Source organism: Monoraphidium neglectum (genome assembly GCF_000611645.1).
Source record: "Monoraphidium neglectum strain SAG 48.87 unplaced genomic scaffold scaffold01894, whole genome shotgun sequence".
Lineage (NCBI taxonomy): Eukaryota > Viridiplantae > Chlorophyta > Chlorophyceae > Sphaeropleales > Selenastraceae > Monoraphidium > Monoraphidium neglectum.
Genome location: NW_014011734.1, coordinates 191 through 11434, shown reverse-complemented (window position 1 = coordinate 11434; position 11244 = coordinate 191). Strand labels below are relative to the sequence as shown.

Below are 11244 nucleotides of genomic sequence, written 5' to 3'. Positions count from 1 at the left end.
CACGTACCGTGGTCCGCATCGGTGTGGGTGCGGATTGCCGGGCTTTGTGCGTGCCACCTGCAGTGATTGGCGGGTAGTCAGAGGGCTGCAACGGCGCATAAGCCCTCCCCTTGAGTTCGCCCATCATACCCCGCCCTGGAGGCACCCCACCAAACCCCTCCGCCCCACCCCGCGCCACCCCAAACCCCCCTCTCGGCGACCCTGCCTCCCCTGTGTGCTCTCCCAACCCCCGCCAGGAAACAACAACAAGATCAACTGGGCGCTGAGCGACAAGCAGGAGTTCATCGATATTGTGGAGACGGTGTACCGCGGGGCCCGCAAGGGGCGCGGTCTGGTGGTGTCGCCAAAGGATTACTCGACCAAGTACCGCTACTGAGCGCAAGGGGGCCGCAGGAGCGTGCGCGGGGGACACAGGGCTGGCGCCGCACGCTGCGTGCGCGCGCGGCGTTGCGCGGGCGAGCTGCGGCGCGAGACTGTGCGTGCAGCACGAAAAACGCGCGCTGAGGCAGCCGGTCGCGCCTGGTCGCACGCGCGGCAGGTTAAAATCAAATTGTTTTGCGCTGATCGCCGCCAAAGCGGCGCGGGCCAACAGCGTGGGTATGCGCGCATGGGGGCCGGCGAGCGCCATCAGCGCAGCGGCCTGCCCTCTGCAACAGGGTACTGCCGCAGAGTGGCGGTACAATATCTGCCTGTAATCAAGTTGCCCATGTGCGAATGCGTTCAATGTTACACCTCTCTCACGGACACTGACACACGTCATCGTGCTGCCCGCACGCTCAGCGCATTTGCGCTGCTGTATACAGCCCACCTCGGCATTTGCGACTGGCCAGTCATGCAGCAGGCGATGACTTTGCCAGCCTGATGTGACTGCAAGTAATCAATGCAATTGATCGGGCCAATCGGGCTCCAAATTGACATGGGACACGATTGATATTGGGCAGTCCTTGGCGGTTAAGGACACGCGAGTTTCCACGGCGCTGCTCCATGATGTGGCGGCGGAGCGGCGTCAACAATTCTGATTAATCTTGGCGTAACGAGGGGCGCTGCGCTCTGCTCACGAGTCCCCCTGTGGCGCCCCAGCCAGCAGGTAGTCCCTCAGCTTGTCCAGGGCGCGGTACCTGGCCGCATGGGAAGGGGGGGCGGGCGCCGATGATGCAGATGATGACAGTAGATTGTGTGCAGACACAGGCTGCGTCAGCAGGTCGCGCCGTGCGTCAAAATTGGCGAAGGGTGCAGGCTGAGAGCAGGATGAAGCGCCCTATGCATGAAGGGCGCCCGCTTGAGACAACATCGGAAGGGCTGCGATCTTCAACACCCTGCTGCTCCATGCCCAGCTGAGCTCATTCCCCTGGGACAACACTGGGATTACTGCGCTGCCGCAGCCCCCCCTCGTGCCCCCATCCTGAGTCCACGCTCCAGTCGCCCCTGCAGCTCGCACCCGCAGCCCCCGGCCCCGGCCGCGGCCTCGGCCCCGCCCCCGGCCCCGGCCCCGGCGCCGCCCCCGCTCCTGCCCACCGATGGCTGATGGTATTCTTGATGTCCTTGTCCAGCTCAGCGTACGTCTCATCAAATCCCTCAGGTTCAAAGATGGGGTCCCAGCCGAACTGGTTGTCCCCACGGGCAGGCACAATGCGGCCATGGGTGCGGCCGACGAACACGACTGGCTCCACGCCGGGGCCTGCCGCGGGGTCGAGGGGTGCGAGAGGAGAGGGTTGGTGGGACCCTGCCAGGTGCCCAGGGAGGGCAGGGCTCTGCGTGGGTTGGGGTGCACACGGCTGCACATGCCCTTGGTGTCCATCGGAGCAGCACACGGGCGATGCCGCAGCCTGTGCTTGATCTTATCAGAGTAGCAAGCCTGAGCGCATGCAATCAGACAACTTTCCAGAGTTCATCTTTGACGACATGCAGCCCCAACAGGCTCCGATGCCGCCCTCACCAGGCGCGTATGCAAAGATGCACTGGGCGTAGGCAGTCTTGTCGTCAAAGCCGGCTGCAAACGTTGGCGCATGTGCGACGTCATGTTGCGGCAAGGGTAGGGAGCATCACTCTTTGAAACCCTGGCAGCACACTGCCTGACGTGACAGCCGCAAGCGAACGGTGCATGACGGCAACAGCTGGACGCATGCACAGTGGGGCAGAGGCTCGCTGTGCTGCCACGGCAGCGTTTCAACTGCTGGGCTGGGGTGCTGGCCCCCACCGAGCATGCGGTTGAGGCCATCGTGGCCCAGCTTTTCCAGGAACCACTTGATGTAGGGCCCTGGCAGTCCCTAAGGGTGGGTATCATGTGTGAGAGTGAGAAGGGATGCGTGAGCATGGGTGGAGCTATGCAGGGTGGAGCCAAGTGGGGCCAGGGGAGGGATGGTGACGAGCCCTGGTCAGCGTGTGGCCGGGGCAAATCGAGAACAAAGCTGCAAACCTGCAGACAGCTGTGCTCCTCAGGCACGCCCCTCGGCCCAAGAAGGCCGCACACAACAACAAGCAGTACACGCGTCCATATTCAGCAGCGCTGCATCACCCTTGGCTGCCCGAATCTGGCCCTTGCTGCCCGGATCCGTCCCTCGCCTGCAGTGCGTTGAAGCACAGTGACGTGTCCTCCACCATCACCGCCGACCCCACCGCCTTGGCTGCCAGGCGGCACTTTTCCCGGCTGATCTCCTCGGGCTCCCCCTGCAGCGCATGCAAGGGGAGGGCGGCGAGCGGCGGCACGGAAGGAGAGGGCGGGGAGTGGCGGGAGGCGGGGGCGAGGGCGGGCAGCGGAGGTGGGTTTGCGGGCCACGCAGTTTGGTGGCTTCATCTTGCCAACCTGCCAGCGTTCGGCGCGCAGCTATGTCCACGAGCGCCGCCCTGACCAGCAACCCCGGCGTGCGCAGCGCACTGGTTCTTGCAAGCTGCTGGTTTATGAAGGCTGCTGAGCAGATGGGAAACCTTCGGAATGGAACGGCCCTGGTTGCCAGTCTTGATGCACAAAATCATTTTCATGTCTACGAGGCAGCTGTCCGACCTGCAGCTCTGGAAGGTCGATCTTGACTGAGTCAACGGTGAACGGCAGCTTCTGCCCAGCTCCCAGGATTGCGACGACCTGTCATTGAGGGATGGCGGCCGCCGCTGACGATAATGCATCTTAAAAGCTATGCCTAAAATGGGTACTGCAGGCGCCGCCTGCCCCCTGCGACCCAACCCCGCGCAGCTGCAGATTCATGGCCAGTACCTTCCTCCCTGCGCCCATGCGCCAAGCTGCACCCATGCCCCACGGTATCCGCCTGGGCCACGGACATTGCCTTCGCACCTCCTCCAGCTTTTTCTTGTTGCCAGTTGCAAAATGGACCACTGCTGGTGTTGGGTGCTGCTGCTGTAGCGGCTGCGGGTCCTCGTGCTGCACCATGCCGCCGCTGCAGGTGTCGCTGCTGCTGCCTCGCCTCAGGGGCAGCCAAGATGAGAGTCGGGCGCGAGGAACGTGTCTTGAGACTAAACTGCTCGTTTGAATGCGCACTTCGGAGGCGATCCCCGAGCCGAGCATACGGTAGATCTGCCGATCTATCGTGTGCGAGGGGAAGGGCTGGAGTTTTTGAGGGTAATGTAGTCGTGGCTGCTAACACAACAAGTCCGAAGTGCTTCCCATAATCGCAGTCAAGACATCCCCCCTTCAGCCACATCGCACTTGAAGGATTGAAGTTGGCTTGTGACGCAATGCGGGCCCGCTTGCAATGCGGACGCGGAGTGCAGTAGCACAAGCCTGTGTGAATAGCAAAATGCCTTGTACCGCTACCCAATTCGTGATGCAACGAGTGCCTTGCCATGGCAGTGCCTCGCGAACCACGGTCAACAACCGCCAGTACCGTAGTCACCTGCAGCCGTAATCGCCACCCACGCCTGCAGGAGAGTGGGGGGTTGCCTGTTGGCATGCGCAGGGCGATGCAGCTGCGGACGCCATTCACGCTCGATCCCGGGCCCCTGGCCGGGCGGGGCAATCACCTTGATGCGGGGGGAACTGGAAGGGGGGCAAGGTGAGGTAATTCTCGCGTGCAACTCCAATCATCATGTTGGGATAACAGATACTGATGTCAGCCGGATTGGTTGGAGAGCTGCTCATGTCAGCCCTTTCGGGAGCGGATCTGCTACTGTCAGCCCGCTTTCGGTGAGAGCTGCTAACCTCAGCCCGCCCCGCCCCTCCCTTGCCTCCCTCCCTCTTGCGTTGCACAAGGGACCTCCGCCTGCACGCAGCTCTCCGGCCCCGCGCACACCCCACTGCCGCATGGTAGGCTTTTTCAATTCCAGCTCTGGAAGGCCACCCAACCCAAACTCCCTGCGACTGGCGGCCACCAAGAAAAAGTCCCTTCGTTTGCATGTTTCGCGTGCCTATGCACCCCCATCCCACCAAGGATGCGCAGGGCGCCCTTGTCGCGGTGTGCTGAACCCCCGTTACTCCATCTGTTTTTAACGGTGTGCTGCTGCTAACTCACCGGTTTCGTGTACCGCGGCTCAAGCTACAACGCTGCCGTGGACAAGATTGCCACCCATTCAGGTGATTCAGTGCATCAACGGGATTCCAAAGGAGCGGTCGGGGGCAGGGATACCCCTCTCGCTTTGCATCCACTGCTCCCTGCACCCGCTGTGTTTGGTTTCCAGGGTGGGGGCTGGCCCCTCGAAGCTTCACGCGGTACCGACCGAGTTCGTACCTTTGCCTGCGTCACATCAGAGCTAGTTCATTTGATGGGTGGCAAGTGTTGGGGAGAAACAAGTGGTCATGGTCTTTCGGCAGCGTACCGTTACTCTCCAATGGCTTGTCGTCAAACCAAAGACGAAGTGCGTCTAGTGACGCACGTGCTGACGCTGCGTACTTTTCTCGGCTGGGAGCGAACCCGACGAGGTCCTTGCATACGCTAACGTCGCAAACCCCTTCAGATTCATCTTCGCGCCCTCTTTCAAGTCGAGGCAATTCACTTGATCAGGCTGACCTGATCTGAGGTGCTCCGTCATACCCGCCTGACATGCTGGCGGCTGCGTATCAATTATTTCCATTGCTTTCACGCGGCGTTTTGTCCGCGCAGTCCGCCTACAGCGGCAGCAGGCTCACAAGCCAACTCGCAGCATCCACTTCGCAACAGCAACAGCAAAGAGGCCTACCCGTTTTGATTCCAGAGCACGAGATAGAGGATGGTGCGTCTGGCCGCTGATTGGCCCATGCTGCTGATTGGCCCATGCTGCTGTGCCTGCATCTGCTGCTGCTGCTGCTGCTGCTCCTGCTGCTGCTGCTGCTGCTGCTGTGTGCGTATGCGTGCATGCACGCGCGCGTGTGTGTAAAGTGTGTGTGCACGCGCACCCTGCTCGCCTGCTGCCATGTTGCCGAGGTGATCAGCAACCAGGCACAGCACAAAGGGGGTTCCTGAACCCTGGCCCCCGCCATGCAGGGCTGCCAGTCTTGAACGCGCGCGTTTGCAGAGGCAGCGGCCTCTCGCTCGCTCTGCCTGGCGGCGGGACGCCGGCGTTGCTGTACAGCCTGCCCGATGACAAAATGCTGAACCTGGACGTCGATTACATTGAGGCAGAGGAACACGTGAGCGCGCAATCTGATTAATAAATCCCTCATATTCCTGGAGCGCATTGCCTGGAGATCCCAGGGACGCGCTGCCTGCGCTCTGGACATCTGATTGGCGGCCGGGGCGGCCGCACCACCGCCGTCCCGGGTGAGCAGTGTTGAGACCGTCGCAGAGGAAGCCACGCCACCGTCCCCCGCCCAAGCGCGACGCGGCACGCCTCACTGGTCCGGCACTCCCGCTCAGTTGCGCACCTTTGGGCGCAACGGGCTGATGGCGCAAGTGATGCGGCTGGAGCTGGTCGGGAAGGCGGGGCAGCAGCTGGGGGCAGTGCGCGTGCTGGTGAGCCGCGTGGCTGCAGGGAGTGTCATGCAAGGCGGAGCCACTGTACAGCAATGGAATGTTGCATTTGAAAAGCCAGCTGTAGGGCCGGGGCGACCTGCTCAAGTTGGACAGGCAGGAACTCGCGATCCGCGCGCTTCGCCCGGCGGAGGGCCGCCCTCCTTTCGTGCCTGCCGTCAACCCCCACCTCGTCCAAGGACGACCAAGCGGGCCTGGGGCTGTTCGACCCCTTCTGCGTCGCTCTGTCATCCTGGGTCAAGTCACTCACTGTACCACACAGCAACGGACCTGACCCCCACCCCGCTCATGCACACCCCTCCCCCTGCCCCCGCAGCCGGATGAGGTCAGGGTGGACCGCTGGGGGCAGGAGGTCAGGCACCTGCGCCTGAAGTACCTGCCGCGCGATGGCAGTGCGCTGGTGAACGTGCCGGTGGCGCTGGTGGGCGAGGAGTCGGCGCCGGGCGTCAAGGGCGGATCCAGGCTGCACGTCCTCAATGACACGGTGCCGCTCGTGTGCCAGGGGTGGGCGGTGCCGCCCAGGTTTGAGCTGGACGTGGGGAAAATGAGGGTGAGCTGGGGGCAGGATGGGTCTTGCGGGTTGGGTACGCTTGGATCGGCCGCTGCTCGCAGGAGCACGGCACGCGACGGAAAGGGCAGTAATTGTGAAGCACTAGGTAGCAAGCTCATGCCCTGTTGCGTCCCGCTCATTCTCGACGACTCGGCCCTGCCATTCGTAATCCTCATCGATCGCCACGTGCAACCAAACGTCCGCGCCTACAGACGGGTGACTACCTGAGATTCAGGGACTTGACACCGCCTGCCGGCTGCGAGCTGCGCGCCGAGAACCCGCGGCTGCCGGTGGTGCGATGCGCACCCAAGGGCGTGTACGAGTGACGTGTGGTTGGCTGGCACATACGTTTGATTGGATGCTGCATGTTTATATCCACAAGGCCTGGGTCTGTTTCAAGTACGTGTGTGTGCATTGTGAAGGCGTTTGTATGTGTGTGTTTGTGTGTGTGCAGGGGTGCGTGTATGTGTGTGTGTGTGTGAGAGAGAGAGAGAGAGAGAGAGCGTGTGTGGGTAGGCGTGTGTGTTGTGCAAGCACGCAAATGCGTGGGACTCTGATGTAAATTCTGTCAGGTTTGGCAGGCATTCTGATATCTTCAAATACACAGATGCTTGCACAGAGCTTGCTCATATCTTCTGCTTGCAACCACAAACGACTGTAAATAGTGAGCACCGTTGCCAAGGACCACTAATGCCCGCGCAGCATCAGACAAGGGTCCGAACGCCTGAGCACCCCATGCAAGACACACTTTTGTCGAGGGCCCCTCCCTGATTGGATTGTGACGCTCTCCATGATGTAAGGTGCTAAGCCGCTGTGCCCTGCGCCCCGTGGCCCTGCACGCCTCCCCCCCCCCCCGAGCCTCTGGCCTGCAAGGCCACATTCAGCCATGGTACGCCCTTTAGATTTAAACCAGCAGGAGCCCCAGCATCCAGGCAGCAAGCCCCCCTTGGCTGTACTGCCCGCGCGGCCGCACACACTGGCAGGTCTCAGCGCCTTGCACATGTCACTACCAAATGCACGCCGTAGGGCGCGCTGCTGAGCACGAGCTGTACCACCACCTGCCACGTTTCACCGACAATGGATGCCAGCATCAGTCATTATCAGTCATCCAACAGCAACCCCATATCTGGCAGCGCCGCCACGCCCCTCAGATCATCCGCGCTCGGCCGCACCCTCGGCCGCGGCCGCGGCCCCGCGCCCATCCGCGCCCGCGCCGCCTCGGCCGCCGCCGCGCGCTCCATCGCGGCCGCGCCCTCCGGCCCAAAAGAGCGCGCCCACGTCCGCCGCTCCTCAACCCGCGCCTGCCTGGCGCCCCTCAACGCGTCCGAAAACTCCTGCTGCCGTGCGACCAGCGTCTTATAATCCCGCGGCACCGACTTGGCCCGCCGCTCGCGGCTTCCCGACACCTTCCCGTCCAGCACCGCCAGCCAGCGCCGCTGCTCGGGCGGGCCCGTGGACGTCGCGTGCTCCCACCCCGTCGTCGCGTCGCCGCGCGTGAAGGCGTGGTCCCGGTGGTGCAGGGCGTCGAACGCGCCGGCGCCCGCGGCGCGCGTCACCGTCGCGCCGCGCGCGTCGCGGCTGCAGAGGCTGGAGACCGGCAGGATGTTGGCCAATGACTCAGCGGCCGCCGCGGGCGTGTGCTTGGAGCGGACGACCTCGACACTCGAGTTCCACTGTGGTTTTGTTGTTGTTTGAGTGCGCCGCTTGGAAAAAGGTGTTTCAGGTGCAGGGGGTGCCAAAGTTGCATCTCCTTTGCAAGGCGTGCCGCCCGATGCTGCTGTTCCCCTGCTGCGCTCTGGCAAGTGTTCTAGCGAGTGCGAAGGCTTGCCTCTGTGCCCCGCCGCAGGCCCAGGGTGTCGCGATGGTACTTTCGGATGACCTCTTCTCGCGCTGACTTGACCTGCACAGCGGCAACATGTGCAGTCCATGTGTGCGTTGCCTGTGCTGCACCTGCAGCGACCGCATGATGCGGTTGCTGTCTGCAGGCTGCTTTGCGCCGATGCCTCGCCGCCACGCACCTTTTCGAGGATTTCTATATGTCCCTGAACTACTACGTCTGTCAGGGGGTAGTTTAGCTGGCATCCTGCCCGTCCCGGGGACCGAGCCAACCCCACGGCCATGCTAGCTGCGAAATCAGCAACGTCGTCACGATAATATGTTCAATTGAGATATTGGAAAGTTCAAACATTACGTGGTCTCTGCAGCGGCATTGTGAGCGCAAAATGTGAGAGCGGTTTTGCTGCATGCAGCAGACGCGCCGCGCCAGCAAGCTCTAGCTGCAGAGCTGGCATGCTGCTGGCAAACACACCACCAGCGCCTGCTGAGCCTGTGTGCCGATATAAATTACTGCAGTCAACGCAGCATTGGCCAACTGCCTGCCTGTGAATACGCAGTGCTTCATGCCCGGCCTGAAGCAGCCAGAGCTGCCAGGGGCGACACGAAAGCACGATCCGAACGCCAGACAATGCCACTCTAACACAGCTCTTTTACCGCAACCGCATAGCACTGAGGGTCCCACACGGCCTTGCGCTTGTCAATTGTCGAGTCAGGGCCCCGAACAACGGCCGCACCCGCGCTGCCGGGGCCAACCTCTGCTCCGGCCGGCCCCAAACTGCATCGTCCCCACCGCAGTGGCCGACCGCAGCAGCGCCGCCCGAAAGTTGCAGGCAAGCCACTGCCTTTGCCTTCCCCCGCTTACCCCGCCGCTTGGCGCCGCCGCCGCCTCCTCCAGCCCCGAACCCGCCGGGCTTCTGCGTCGTGCCGCGGCCGCCATTGCTGCTGCTGCTGCTGCCCGTGCCCTCTATCGGCCGCGTCGCGTCCTCCCGCCTCAGCATCAGCACGAAATCGCCGGCCGGGCTGGAGGTCTCGTGGCGCGTCTCTTGAAACCCCCGGCCCAACCAGAACGCGAGCGCGGAGGGATTGTGCCGCGCGGCCCACAGCCAAACCACGCCGGCCCTGCGGGAGCCGAGGCAACGGCAAAAGAGCCTATCAGCAGACGCAGCCATCTCTGCTTTGCATCAGGCAACGGCAGCAGCGGCAGACCAGCTTCGCTCCGTCCCAGCGAAGGGCTCTGCAGAGCAGCAGCTGTGGTCAACTATGTCCCCGCATGCTGACGGGCGCCGAGAACGTCCGTTCAAAACGGAACCGCCAAATCACCGGCAATCCCACCCATGTGCTTCCCAGCCCTCGCTCCCCGCACCCCGCCTCCGCCGCCACGTTGCCCAGGAGGTCCATGAGAGACCCCGCAATGCCCTGCCGCCGGAACTCTGCGGAGCGGCATGAGGGCACGGCGGCACAAGGCATCAAGCCCTGCAGCTGCTTATGCACCTGCTCAAATTCTGGCCCACTTTGACCCCAAGTCGCGATGATACCGAGCTCTGGGTCACACAACCTGGTCGCCCCTTGTGCCTCCCAACTGAACCTCCCCAACCCCTGACGCCCCTGCGCCAGTCCCAGTCGGTGCCCACCGTAATCGACACCCAGCAGCTGCAGCGCGATGCCGAGTTTCGGCAGCCGCACGGCCGCTCCTGCTGACGTGTCGCGCCCCTCCGAGGGACCGGGCGCCGGCGCCGCCCCGTCCACAGGACCCGCCGCGCCGTCGCCGGGGGCTGCGAAAACGACTGCGTCGGGCGCGCCTGCCGCCGCCGCATCCGCGCCGGCGCCTGACAGCGCCTGGACGACCGCCGCCACGTCCTCGTCAGCATACGAACCAGCTGCCAAATGCGCCCCGGCGCAGCCAGCAGGGTCGCGCCCGCGCGCCCAGGGATCCGACTCGCCATCTCTCCCGCTGCCGCCGACCTACGGCACGCCAGCGAGTGTGGCGTGAGCATCACAAGCTGCCAGCTCGCGCTGTCGATTCTCACCACAAATTGTGCGAGTGGAATCCCTGCCAGACATGCGTGCTAGCGCCCACCTGCCGCCGCCGCGAGCTCTGCAGCGGCTCCAGCGTTGCAACCAAGAATGCGCACAGCTGCTGCCCGCCGCTGAGGCCGCCCGCGCCGCCGCTGCGCGCCGCCAGCGCGATGCATTGGCCGACGTCCAGCCCATCAGGCAGGTCTGAGGGCTTGAAGCCGAAACGCTCGGGATCGCGCTTCACGGCGGCCCAGTCCTTCGGCGTCAGCTGGCCATACTCAACGTCGACTGCCTGGAGGGGCGTATGCAGTGTGCGTGGCAGTGCGCACAGTGAACGCCCCGTTCTTCTATCACATGCATCTGGGAGGCGCCATGCCAAAGCGCACGCGTGCAACACGCCTGGCTTGGGCGCCCGCGGATCCATAGTGGCAACGAGCCTCGCACGCACGCACCTGCACCAGTGCACGCAGAAGCACCAGCCGCTCTTGCGGCGGCTTGGCCTTCACTAATTCCAGCACGTCCGCAGGTAGCACGCGTGAGGCCTCTTCTAATAGCCGCAGCTCCTCTTCAGCATTGACGTTGGCTGCCATACTGTACAGCACTGCTGGAGAGGGTCCGCCAGGTGGTGAGGCTATTGCAAATCCACGCTTTACGCTTTGAGCCACGGCATTTCATACAAAGCTAATCCTTGAGATCAGCAATACGTTTTGCGTATGATCTGACGAAACACACCGAGACCAGCGATCAAACACGACGTACCCACAAGCCCATAGCGTGGTGACATGTGAGTACGGTATACCCGTAGCATGTGAGTGTTACAGCAGAAAAGTAGTCCAATGGAGCATGTGGGAGGGCAAAGCAAGCTCGGCTGGGTCATCGCACGCTGGTGCGTCTGCAGTACATTTCACGTCCTGCATCCAACCTGCCCCGCTGCTGCGGACGGCCACA

The 11244-nt window shown here is 63.1% G+C and overlaps 3 protein-coding genes across 3 annotated transcripts; 1 reads left to right on the top strand and 2 right to left on the bottom strand.

Annotated features, from left to right (window-relative positions):
* Positions 1 to 1054: 1054 nt before the first annotated feature.
* On the bottom strand, positions 1055 to 3382 carry MNEG_9318 (nucleoside-triphosphate pyrophosphatase; the record flags this gene model as incomplete). The annotated part of the gene is made up of 7 exons (XM_014042212.1): positions 1055 to 1118; positions 1516 to 1678; positions 1937 to 1990; positions 2198 to 2267; positions 2617 to 2667; positions 3002 to 3079; positions 3287 to 3382. The coding sequence occupies 7 exons, from the start codon at positions 3380 to 3382 to the stop codon at positions 1055 to 1057; spliced, it is 576 nt and encodes a 191-aa protein (XP_013897666.1).
* Positions 3383 to 5512: 2130 nt separating this feature from the next.
* On the top strand, positions 5513 to 6770 carry MNEG_9317 (hypothetical protein; the record flags this gene model as incomplete). Its single annotated transcript, XM_014042211.1, has 4 exons — positions 5513 to 5554; positions 5781 to 5876; positions 6211 to 6429; positions 6657 to 6770. The coding sequence occupies 4 exons, from the start codon at positions 5513 to 5515 to the stop codon at positions 6768 to 6770; spliced, it is 471 nt and encodes a 156-aa protein (XP_013897665.1).
* A 774-nt stretch (positions 6771 to 7544) lies between these two features.
* Positions 7545 to 10886, bottom strand: MNEG_9316 (hypothetical protein; the record flags this gene model as incomplete). The annotated part of the gene is made up of 7 exons (XM_014042210.1): positions 7545 to 8117; positions 9015 to 9055; positions 9143 to 9399; positions 9644 to 9710; positions 9912 to 10242; positions 10358 to 10588; positions 10749 to 10886. 7 exons carry the CDS (start codon positions 10884 to 10886, stop codon positions 7545 to 7547), a joined length of 1638 nt encoding a protein of 545 aa, XP_013897664.1.
* Between the last annotated feature and the right edge of the window lie 358 nt (positions 10887 to 11244).